Source organism: Euleptes europaea, chromosome 17 (genome assembly GCF_029931775.1).
Source record: "Euleptes europaea isolate rEulEur1 chromosome 17, rEulEur1.hap1, whole genome shotgun sequence".
Taxonomy (NCBI): domain Eukaryota; kingdom Metazoa; phylum Chordata; class Lepidosauria; order Squamata; family Sphaerodactylidae; genus Euleptes; species Euleptes europaea.
In genome coordinates, this window is record NC_079328.1 from 7835161 (window position 1) to 7847265 (window position 12105).

At 45.1% G+C, this 12105-nt stretch overlaps 1 protein-coding gene across 1 annotated transcript in view; it reads right to left on the bottom strand.

Moving 5' to 3' along the window:
• SEMA5A (semaphorin 5A) overlaps window positions 1-12105 on the bottom strand; it is a 132875-nt gene that overhangs the window by 9521 nt on the left and 111249 nt on the right. Inside the window, exons 16-18 of the mRNA XM_056862973.1 lie at window positions 6946-7155; window positions 2375-2545; window positions 1503-1658 (exon numbers count right to left, since the gene is read on the bottom strand). Of these exons, the coding sequence (XP_056718951.1) occupies window positions 1503-1658; window positions 2375-2545; window positions 6946-7155 (537 nt within the window). The remainder of the gene's footprint in view (window positions 1-1502; window positions 1659-2374; window positions 2546-6945; window positions 7156-12105) is intronic.

Sequence of the window (12105 nt, forward strand, 5' to 3'; positions counted from 1 at the left end):
TTAAATAATTGATTTAGACAAACCAAAATAGCCCTTCCCCATGGCACAGGGAGGAAATGGCTGCTGCGGGAGCAGGAGCAGTGAAAATGGTTGCTGTGCAGGCAGCACTGGAAAAATATGAACTTTCCTACTTGCCCAGTAGTCATCCAGGCTTTGCAGAAGTTCTTCCCAAAACTTGGTTGCAAAGCCAGTTTGGAAAACATTGGAGAAAAACTTGAGAAGCCCTAAGAGATGCATGAATGCACTGTGATGCTGTGGAGAACCAGGACAAAAAAAAAAACACTTCCCAACAGCATCAAACCCGGGACAAATTACCTGTGTGGAAACAGCCTCTGCTTAAAGCAGACAACAACTCAAGATTTTGCTTAGATGGGGGCTAATTTTTTCTACCATTCTATCAGCTGACCTCCTTCCCTTCGCTTCCCTTCCTTTTCCTCCCTTCCCTTCTTTGTCCTTTTCCCCTTCTCCTTGTTCCCTCTTCCCGTCCCTATTCCTTTGGAGGACCTGGGACTTTCTGGGTCAATGTTGGTCTCCTGAGTATCACCTTAGACCATTCTCACCATCAAGGATATTCTTGTCATTTTTAAGAAGCAATTATGGAGTTAGGATGCCATCTTGTTAATCTAAACTGGACAATTGGTTTAAAATTGTATGTTTTAATCTTACAATTATATTGTAATACATTGTGAGTTGTTATTGTTAGAAGCTGTCCTGAGCCTGGCTTTGCCGAGAAAAGGCAGGGTATAAGAAAAATAAAATTAAAAGAAAAAGTTCCTGCTTAGATGGGCAGCTGCTACTGGCACTTGGCTATGAAGCCACTGAGCTGGATAGACCAGGGTAGCCTGATCTTGTCAGACCTCAGAAGCTAGCAGGGTCGACCCTGGCAAGTGTTTGGATGGGAGACTTCTAAGGAATACCAGGGTCGTGACGTGGAGGCAGGCAATGACAAACCACCTCTGAATGTATCTTGCCTTGAAAACCCTATGGGGTTGCCATAAGTCAGCTGTGACTTTAAAGCAAAAAATAAATAAATGTAACCCCTATGATTTGGAGACTGGGTGTTTACAAATAATGAATTTTTTGCACTCCTTTTTGGGGTGGGGGTACTAACTGTACTTGGACTGGGTTTGGGTGGCATCATGGTCTTTTTTTTTTTGGTAGTTGTGAAAGGTAACGGCTTCCGGACCACTGCTTGCATGATTGTCCTTCACGCTTGTAAGTGGACCCCCTGAATCACAGACCTGCAGTACAATCCTAACCAGAGTTACACCCTTCAAAGTCCACTGCAGCCAACTGTGAAGTTAACTCTGCTTAAGATGGTCCACCAAAGCAGCACTTCCTTAGGCACATGCTCTGCTTCCATTCCTCGAAGAAGACAGCATTATCTTTGGAGGATGAGGAACTAAAGCTACGGTGCTCTCAGACAAGCTCAGTGCTTTCTTTGGATAGTGTTTTCAGGATGAAGAATATCAAAGGTGGAAACACGGGCGCCCTGCCCTTACCTGGTATGGAATTGGAATCAGAAACACATGGCCGGCTCTCAGTGGCATTCCCAGAACACTGGTGACCCACAGGAAACAAAACATCACACTGACGGGCACGGAACTGGATGCCAGCGGCTTCACAGCCAGACCACTCTGACCAGTGAGACCAGCTATCTGTGATAACCAAAAGAAGTAAGCAGTATTTGAAGTCACTCAAATGCAGTAAAGCAAGCTTTAAAAAGAAAGCGGTCAAACTTTTCCCCGTGAATACATTGAGTTAGATTGACACACCAATTAGTTTTTAGTGCCATATCCTCCAAATCCCACTTCCATGAATAAACAGCCTTGCTTGACATTGGTTAAAGGCAGAGAAGAGCGAGCCCAAGGGTTCTGGTGCCCTGGGCAGCCCATGACTTTAGATCCCCCCTGCAGTGACCCAGGTACTGCAACTGGTACCCATGGGCCTATCGCCAGCTCCACCCCACATCACTGGCTAATGCCAATAGGGGCAACCAAACACATGATGAGCTGATGTGGCAATGCAGGATAATTGGCTGTTCAGGTTGTAAGAGATCTAGGGAGAGCTGAACTTTGAGGTGCTATTTTTGTTGGCAGACCTGTGTCAAGGTGAAAGACTTTACCTGTATCAAAATGGTTAACAGGCAGTGGGCTGCAGTGGGTAAGAGTGTTGGACTAGGATGGGGGTGGGGGGTAGCCTGGGTTCAAATCCCCACTTCCGCTTGGCCTCACCTACCCACAGGGTTGTTCTGAATATAAGAAAATGTGTGTGGAGGAACCATATGTGGGACCTGCTGGGAGGAAGCGATCCAAGCCCCCGGATGCTATCCAATGGCACAGTGATACGATTTCTCAAATGGGACTTTTGGTACCTGGGCACTGTTGCGTATTGCAGAGTGCTTCTTCGGTATGGAGTCCCAGACAGATGTCCCCTCCGTAAGCTGGTGCCGGGTTTGTACAGGAGCGCGTTCTCATGTAATGCCCACTTCCACAAGTGGCAGAGCACTTTGACCACGATGACCAACAAGACCAGCCTCCGTCAACTGGAAAAAGACCAAACCAGCATGGTGTAGTGGTTAAGAGCAGTGGACTTTAATTTGGGCAACCCGCTTCGATTCTCCGCTCCTCCACATGTGGGGTGGACTCTCATCTGGTGACCCAGGTTGGTTTCTCCACTCCTCCTCCACATGAAGTCTGCTGGGTGACCTTGGGCTAGTCACAGTTCTCTCTGAACTCTCTCAGCCCCACCTACCTCACAAAGTGTCTGCTGTGGAGAGGGGAAGGGAAGGTGATTGTAAGCCACTTTGAGACTCCTTAAATAGGTAGAGAAAAGTGGGGTATAAAAACCAACTCTTCTATTATGTTGTTTCTTGTCTCTCAGAGCCAAGGTAAAGACATGAGGGGTGCCAGTTTCCAATTTTTTTTTTAAATTCAAGTCCAGTGGTGCCTTAAAGACCAACAACATTTTCCAGGGTATAAGCTTTTGTGAGTCAAAGCTCACTTCATCATTCTGAATCACAAAAGCTTATACCCTGGTTTAACGCACTGTGTGTGTTAAGTGCCGTCAAGTCGCTTCCGACTCATGGCGACCCTATGAATGAAAGTCCCCCAAAATGTCCTATCTTTGACAGCCTTGCTCAGGTCTTGCAAACTGAGTGCTGTGGCTTCCTTTATTGAGTCAATCCATCTCTTGTTGGGTCTTCCTTTTTTCCTGCTGCCCTCAACTTTTCCTAGTTTGTTCTCCTACCTCAAACTAACAAGGCTGCCCACCTGAAACAAACTTACTTTCAATTGACATTGGAAGTTATAACTGGCAAAGGAAGAGTGGGTGAAAAGGGATTGGGCTGCTTAAACGTTTTCCTCTCTCCTATTTTCCCTTCAAAGCTGCCCCTCACACATGCGTCATAAAAAAGATATGGGGTTAAACTAGTCTCTCTCCTCCCACTACATACTTCTCAACTAAGAAAGGCAGCCTCCCACTTCTTCTATCCAGTTCAAAAACAAAAATCCAGAGACTGTTTACATGTTGCCTGCATGCCAATTACTTTAGCCTTGGATAGGAAGATAAAAAGAAAGAAGAAATCAACTATTTCCACACATCCGTCCTTGCTGAAAGCTTCACAAACCAAGGTGTTTAACTCAAAATACTTCTGTAATGAGCTTCAGGGCTACTTTCCTGGGAAAAAAATTTTTTATTTCAGAGAGAGAGACAAAGACAGAGAGAGACTGCAATATTATCCATTCTGAAACAGAATGGCAGAAACGGACACCAATAACATAAATTCCAAAGAGAAAGCCAGGGAGAGCCCAAAATTGATGCGATGTGGGAACCCGGGATAAGATGTCTATACTGGGAAAAGTTTTTGAACAAATCATTAAACAGTCCTTGAGCATTTACAAAGGATGGATCTGATCACTAAGAGCCAGCATGGGTTTCTCAAGAACAAGTCATGTCAGACTAATCTTATCTCCTTTTTTGAGAAAGTTACGACCTTGCTGGATCAGGGGAATGCAGTAGACATAGTTTATCTAGATTTCAGTAAGGCTTTTAATAAGGTTTCACGTAATATTCTTGTTGACAAACTGGAAAAATGTGATTTAGATCCTATTACTGTTAGGTGGATCTGTAACTGGTTGATAGATCGCACCCAAAGAGTGATTGTTAATGGTTCCTCATCCACTTGGAGAGGAGTGACTAGTGGAGTTCCTCAGGGATATGTCCTGGGCCCCGTGTTGTTCAACATAAATGATTTGGATGAAAAAATAGAGGGGATGCTTATGAAATTTGCAGATGATACTAAATTCGGAGGGGAAACAAATATGGTAGAAGGTAGAGCCAGGATACAGGATGATCTTGACAGGCTGGAGAATTGGGCTAAAACCAATAAAATGCATTTCAACAAAGATAAATGTAAAGTTCTGCATTAAGGTAGAAAAAAATCAAATGCATAATTATAGAATGGGGGAGACTTGTCTTAGTAGTAGTGTGTGCAAAAAGGATCTTAGTAGACCAAACACTGAACATGAGTCAGTTCTGTGATGTGGTAGCTAAAAAGGCAAATGCGATCTTGGGCTGTATCAACAGAACATAAGAACATAAGAACATAAGAAAAGCCCTGCTGGATCAGACCAAGGCCCATCAAGTCCAGCAGTCTGTTCACACAGTGGCCAACCAGGTGCCTCTAGGAAACCCCCAAACAAGACGACTGCAGCAGCACCATCCTGCCTGTGTTCCACAGCACCTAAGATAATAGGCATGCTCCTCTGATCCTGGAGAGAATAGGTATGCATCATGACTAGTATCCATTTTAACTAGTAGCCATGAATACCCCTTTCCTCCACTAATATGTCTACTCCCCTCTTAAAGCCTTCCAAGCTGGCAGCCATCACCACATCCTGGGGCATGGAGTAGGGGTCACTGGGGGTGTGGGGGGGAGGTAGTTGCGAATTTCCTGCATTGTGCAGGGGGTTGGACTAGATGACTCTGGTGGTCCCTTCCAACTCTATGATTCTATGAAATGGCTACTGTTAAACACCAGCTTAACTGGAACCCTGACCTTGCATGCACCTCTTTCATCCTTGGAAGAATCCAAGATTCAATAGAAAAAGTGAGGAAATGTTGTGATTGAGGAACCACATTCAGACATACACGTAAGCTACACGTAGAAACTGCTTACAAGCAGAACTCACAGAGGCCGCTGCCCAGGGGCTCCCCCTTCTCTCTAGCACCAAGCAGGCACACACTCACATTCCAATGTGTGATAAGGGAATGCTCCAACAGCCTCCCTCCCACCTATTCCCCCCTTTCTGATTCTTTCACTTCAACTCGCTAGAGAACAACAGAGCTGTATTCAAATGTAGCATTGCCCACACAGGCGGGGTAGAAGCTAAATGACGCAGCAGTGACAAGCTATATCGGATGTTGATTGGAATGTGAATTGGCTATAAAACCTCTTGCATGTCCCCCCCCCGTGTGTGACCAGACTGCAGAGCTCATCGGTCTGACGTATTGGCCTAATAAAGCAAACCGAAACAGCTCAACCCAACCTCCTTGTCTTCATTTACTTCATTGGACTCTATGTAAATGACGGGACACATCAACATCACTACTGTGGTGAAAATGGCTGCTGTGTGGGCAAAACCAGTTAAAGCCAAACTTTTCCACCCACACGGCCAACCTTTGCAGCAATCTTTCCCACAAGATCGGATCAAAGCTGGTTCGACAAAGATGGGAGAAAAGCTGGAAAAACCCTGGGAGGTACACGAATGCACCACAGTGCTGCAGCAAAGCTGGTGGGGGGGTGGGGAATCACTTCCTAACTTGGGTCAAACAACATCTGTGGAAAGACCCAGAGACTTAGGACCAAACGGCACAATGGGGTTTTTAACCAATGGAGTCTGGGTTCCCCGGGCCCAACCCGTTTTTATTTCAGTCACACTGGGAACATTGTTTTTAAGCCTATGGGAGCCAATCCGACTCAGGACAGTGGCACGGGGGGGGGGGGGGCTCCTATCTCCCCCAATCCTTTTTCCCTGAGTTGAAAAAGCCCCATAAGCGATTATTTGCATAACCTTCAAGGTCCACCCAGCTCCACCGTTTTGCCAATAATCCCCACTGAGGCTATTTCAGCTCAGGCAAAAGGTGTGGGCGGGGGGGGGGGGGGGAGGCAGGAGTCCCCCTCCTCCCCCCAAGCTGCTGTCCTCAGTTAGATCGGCTCCTGCCGGCTTTAAAACCAACCCCAGCAGCTCTTGTGTGACTGAGGTACAACTGGGCTGGATCCTAGGAATCCAGCACCAACTTGATAAAAAACTATTGTGTAGTTTGGCCCCAACGGACAAAATGAAAGAAATGTGAGGTACCCTTCAAGTGTTGCAGCAGTGACAAAGTAGTTGTTTACCTGTGGCATCTCTCCACACCGCCATGGTACTGTTTGGAAGTCCGCTCTTTTGACCTCGGCCCAGTCAGGTAGGAAGGGCCCACCTACCTGGTGCTTCTGAGTGGTTTCAGATTTGCAGCTGTTACCACAGAAGGTCTTGGTGCAACAGAAGATACGTTTGTGTAAGACAGTACGAACTATAAGTAAGCAGTTACTCATCATGGATTTCTCTTGTAGTGCAAACTGTCAAAGCAAGACTGCAATTCACAGACCGTCTTTCCCACATTTCACTTGGCCAAGCTATTTTGATTTATCATGTATAAAAAACTGATTTCCTGTCTATACTGCTACACTCCCAAATGTGTTCAAGGAGATTTACAAGGACTAATATTTTTTTAAAAATCCAAAATAGATCTATAAGAAGGAATTAAAAGGTATAGCAATACAGCTACAGACCAACACAACTAAAAAAAAATAACAGAGCAGTGAACGTGTTATGCATTCCAAAAAAGGACATATGGCTGGTGAAATATTCCCCACCTGTACTGATTTCACTAGTCTCTCACCTGGGCATGGAAGGATGTTGCACTCTTGGTATTCCAGAGATGGCCCCACACAGGGCAGGCCTCCATATTTTGGCTCAGGGCTGTTGCAAAGGCGTTTGCGGTTGCGAATGCCTCGGCTGCAGTCACGGCTGCACTGAGACCACGGAGACCAGGGAGACCAAGCGCCATTAATGGTGTGGGCGGAGTAACGTCCCGAATGCATGAAATCGCCTAAAAGAAACAGGGGTTGAAACAAGGACACAACCGAAGGGGACAATTCCTCTCAAGACAGAACAGGCCCACTTAGGGTAGGGTTGCCAACCTCCAGGTGGTGCTGAGATAAATATGCACAAGTACTAACAAAGTATGGCTGAGTAAACAATAGTACAAGGCTCAAACACTCAAATAGCAAAGATGTATATTTGAAAGTTACAATAGTGAAAGTGCAGGAAGTGACAAAAAGGAAACTTAACACAAAATCTATTCACTAAGATCTAAAGGTCGATAAATATGATAAAGTCAATAATTATGTCTCGATAGAATCTTTAAAAGTTCATAATAAATATATTCAAATCCTTGCGTTGTGGAGACAGAAGTCAGGAGAAGACGGAACGCGGTCCGGATGCCTTGCGTTTTCGCCGCCCCTCAGGGCGGCTTCTTCAGCTCTCTGTTATAAACAGAAACTGTTCTCCTTAAATATTCATTCAGCAGTTTCTTGCAAGCATTTTCACTGAGCAGCCCAGTTGGGAGCAGGAAGAGTCCACCTGAGATTTTATATCTAAGAAACTGCTGAATGAATATTTAAGGAGAACAGTTTCTGTTTATAACAGAGAGCTGAAGAAGCCGCCCTGAGGGGCGGCGAAAACGCAAGGCATCCGGACCACGTTCCGTCTTCTCCTGACTTCTGTCTCCACAACGCAAGGATTTGAATATATTTATTATGAACTTTTAAAGATTCTATCGAGACATAATTATTGACTTTATCATATTTATCGACCTTTAGATCTTAGTGAATAGATTTTGTGTTAAGTTTCCTTTTTGTCACTTCCTGCACTTTCACTATTGTAACTTTCAAATATACATCTTTGCTATTTGAGTGTTTGAGCCTTGTACTATTGTTTACTCAACCTCCAGGTGGTGGCTGGAGTTGTCCTAGGATTACAACTGATCTCCAAGAGACAGAGATCAATTCACCTGGAGAAAATGGCCACTTTGGAAGCTGGGCTCTATGGCATTATACCCCACTGAAGTTCCTCCCCTCCCCAAACCCTGCCATCCTCAGGTTCCATCCCCAAAATCTCCAGGCATTTCCCAACTCAGATCTGGCAATCCTAACTTAAGGCCCAACTACATGATACAATTTTCAAATGTGTGTTGGTTCCTCAATCTGTCTTTGAGTCAGACATTCAGACAGGTCTGTCTCCCAAACGCAAGGGGTCCCAAATCAGATTGAGGCCATAGCCTGGGGGAGGGGAGAAGGGCTTCAGCTCTCCTTCATGGCATTTTCCTAACCCAAAATGGCTATGAGAGGCATTATTTGCCTCATTGGGATACTGGCAGAGAGTGTCTTTCCCCGCCTTCCCCTTTGCCTCTGAAATTCCCCTGTGAGGACTGGCAGAGTCTCATGAGAAAAATGAACTGCAGAATGGTGGGTAGGGTTGCCAACTCTGGGTTGGGAAATTCCTGGAGATTTAGGGTTGGAGCCTAGGGAAGGTGGGCTTTGGGAAGGGGAGGGTCCTCGGTAGGGTTGCCAGGTCCCTCTTCACCACCGACGGGAGGTTTTTGGGGCAAAGCCTGAGGGGGGTGGGTTTTGGGGAGGGGAGGGACTTCAATGCCATAGAGTCCAATTGCCAAAGCAGCCATTTTCTCCAGGGGAACTGATCTCTATCGGCTGGAGATCAGTTGTAATAGCAGGAGATCTCCAGCTAATACCCAGAGGTTGGCAACCCTAGACTTCGGTGAGGTATAATGCCACAGAGTCTACTCTCTGAAGCAGCCATTTCCTTCCAGGGAACTGATCTCTGTGATCTGGAGACCACTTGTAATTCTTCAAGATCTCAGGTCCCCCCTGGGAGGATGGCAACCCTTAATGGTGGGGCTGCATCTGTGAAAGGGGAATCAATTAGAACAGCCTCTGGTTTTCAGTTTCCATATGCAAAAGAGAGAAAAAGAGGTGACTTCACTGGGCTCCCTTTGTTTCTGTTACTTAATATAATTACTTAATATACAAAGATCAGTTCAAAACAAAAGAATTTAAAACAACAAGTACATGTATAGAAAACAGAACCTTTATTGGCATTTATAGTAACAAAACAAACAAGGTAAAGCAGCTAGATATGGATCTAAAAAACGAATGAATTCACAGTTCATCAGTAAATTTTATAATAAACAATTAAATGAGGGTTCCCCTCCTTCTTTCTCCCTCCTTTAGGACCTTGGCCAGGAACTCGGCTACCTGAGTGGTAACTTCGAAGCTTTTGTCATCCAATAAATGGGCTAAAGTACATGTATATACATGTCAACACTTTCTGTCTGACATTTTCTTCTGGTTTTACTTTACTCCCGTATTAAATAAACGGTTGCCAAAGTTGAATTTCTCTCTCTTGAAAGGAGTATTTCTTTCCCACATCTTCCCCTTCACACACTAGCCTTTATGCAGCCAAACGTACAGCTAAGCTGAATTTTGATCCAGTGGTTTTGGTGGTGGATATGTCAAAAGATGCTTCTAAAAATCTTACAGCCCTAGCCTGTGCTCATTTATTCAGAAGTATGCCCTAATTTGCTCACAAGTAAATATACACAGGTCTGGAGTCTTACAATGCAAAACTGAGCAGAGCAACCCCTTTCTAAGTCCACTGAAGCCCTTGGGCTTAGAAAGATGTAACTGTACAGGAGCGCACTGAGTTCCCTTTCCAAAGTACGCCACTTCTACCTGGTTCTGGGTCATTTAGGAATCTCTAATAGAATCCAAGAAGGGTAAATAACAAGTCCAAGCACCTATCTAGTGCTTTCAAGCATTCAAAGCACTTTACATACACTGTCTCACAACAACTTTGCAAAGTAGGGCAGTGGCCCTGCCTCCAAATTGCAGATGCAGTGAGTGGGGGCCTCAGAGATGCCACCAAACTGGGTTCACGGCAGAGGTGAAGCTTGAACCCTGTCTTCCTGGTTCATGTATCAAGTCTCTGGGACCCTGCAGTCAATTTTTTCTGTTCCTTAACCTCCATTCCCAGATTTATTTCCATTTTCAGACTCTCACAAGAATGACAACCACCCACCCATCTTTAATTAAGGGGAAATGAGCTTACAGGGAGGCCATGCTTGCAGGTCTTGAGAGGCTGCCGGAAAGGAAAACAGCATTGTTCTTTCCTGGCCCAGAGTCAAGAATGAGGAACATGGACAAGTCGAGACAGCATACATTTAACTGGCGCCTCCAGAAAACCATTCCAACTGTCATTTTGACGAACAAGCCAAGGAGACAGCCTCCAGGAATATTTCAGCCATAGAGGTTCCTGCTACAGGGGAGACTGCAGGAATAGATGGCTTCTCTGACACTACAAAGGGCTACAGAGTGTCCAGCACTCACAATTTGTACTAGGAACATCTGGGTGCCGAGGAGCCAGCATGGTGTAGTGGGGTTAAGAGCGGTGGACTCTAATCTGGAGAACAGGGTTGGTTTCCCCGCTCCTCCAGATGAAGCCTGCTGGGTGACGTTGGGACAATCACAGTTCTCTCAGAACTCTCTTCAGTCCCACCTACCTCACAAGGTGTCTGTTATGGGGAGAGGAAGGGAAGGAGATCGTAAGCTGGTTTGATTCTCCTTGAAAGGCAGAGAAAATCAGCATATAAAAAACAACTTCTTTTTCTAGGACAGAAAAATGAAAGGGAGCCCACCAATCTGGTCAGTCCCTAAAAGATCAGGTTTCTGATTCTTACTATCACCTTGCCAATGCAAGGAACTCTGCAGCAACCAGCTGAGATACCATAAATAGACCCCAAGACCGTCCATCTGTCTCCCAATGTAATCCTATGCAGTTACTCCATTCTTATTAGGATTTGAGAGATGCGGGACGTAAGCTTTACCAAGAGAAAACACTGGCACAACTGACATATGGGACCTTACTTGGGCCACCTTCATCTACTTTTGTCCCACTGGAGTGGGTTCAGTCTAAATTCTTGAGAGCAGCCCTCCATTTACCTCGTTGTGTATCAAATGCTACTGCTAGACTGGAGGCAGGACTGGTGAGAGTGGAGGCAAGGGTCTGTACTGCTTTTATTATTCTTTGGCTCAAATTAAATCCTATCCCTCAAGGTCTGCTACCCCTACTTCTACAGGATAAGTTCCAGCCAACATGGCTAAAGACGGTCCTTAATAAAATGGCCTGCATGAGCCTTTCTCCACCTACCCTGTTAGCCATGGGCATAGACCAAGCATCAAGTCTCTTGAAGCAAAGGGTGGAAGACATTGAACACCAGACAGACCTTGGAAAATCACAATTTTTCCTAGTACGTGATAAATCTAGATACTTCGTCTCACCTGTGGCTTATTTTTATCATCTTGAGTGGCCTTTACCCTTGCCAGATGCCAGGCCCTACCATCGGCTGTTTTAGAAGGGAAATATAAGAAGATCCCTAGATCAGAGAGGTTTTGTCCATGTGCAACAGGGGACATTGAAACCATTGAACATGCACTGATATGTTGCCCATTCTACCACTAAGTTAGATCAAAGCTTATTTCCCCCCTACTTGGTAAATTCCCTGAAGAGTCAGTTGAGCTTTTGGCAAAGAAGTTCCTAGTAGGAGAAGACCCTCAGCATACACTCCAAACTGCCAAGTTCTGTGCTGTTGCTATTAAAATACGCAGAACTTTATTAGAAAATGATTGTTAGATTATTTTACAAATTTATCAATTTTAAGATGATAATTTTAACCAGGGGTTGCTTTTATTGATCTTATACCTTTATATGTACGGGCAGTCTGTGATTCTGTGGTGCAAAACTATTGAGTCTGGAATTTTTGATGTGTTGGCACGATTGGTCAATTGACCATATTAATAAATTTGCTTTGCTTTGCGAGACGGGGGACTGAACCCCTGATCTGCCATTGAAAGACACTAACTGACCTTGAACTAGGTACTCTCTCTCCACCTAACTTACCTCACAGGGTTTTTGTTGTGAGGAT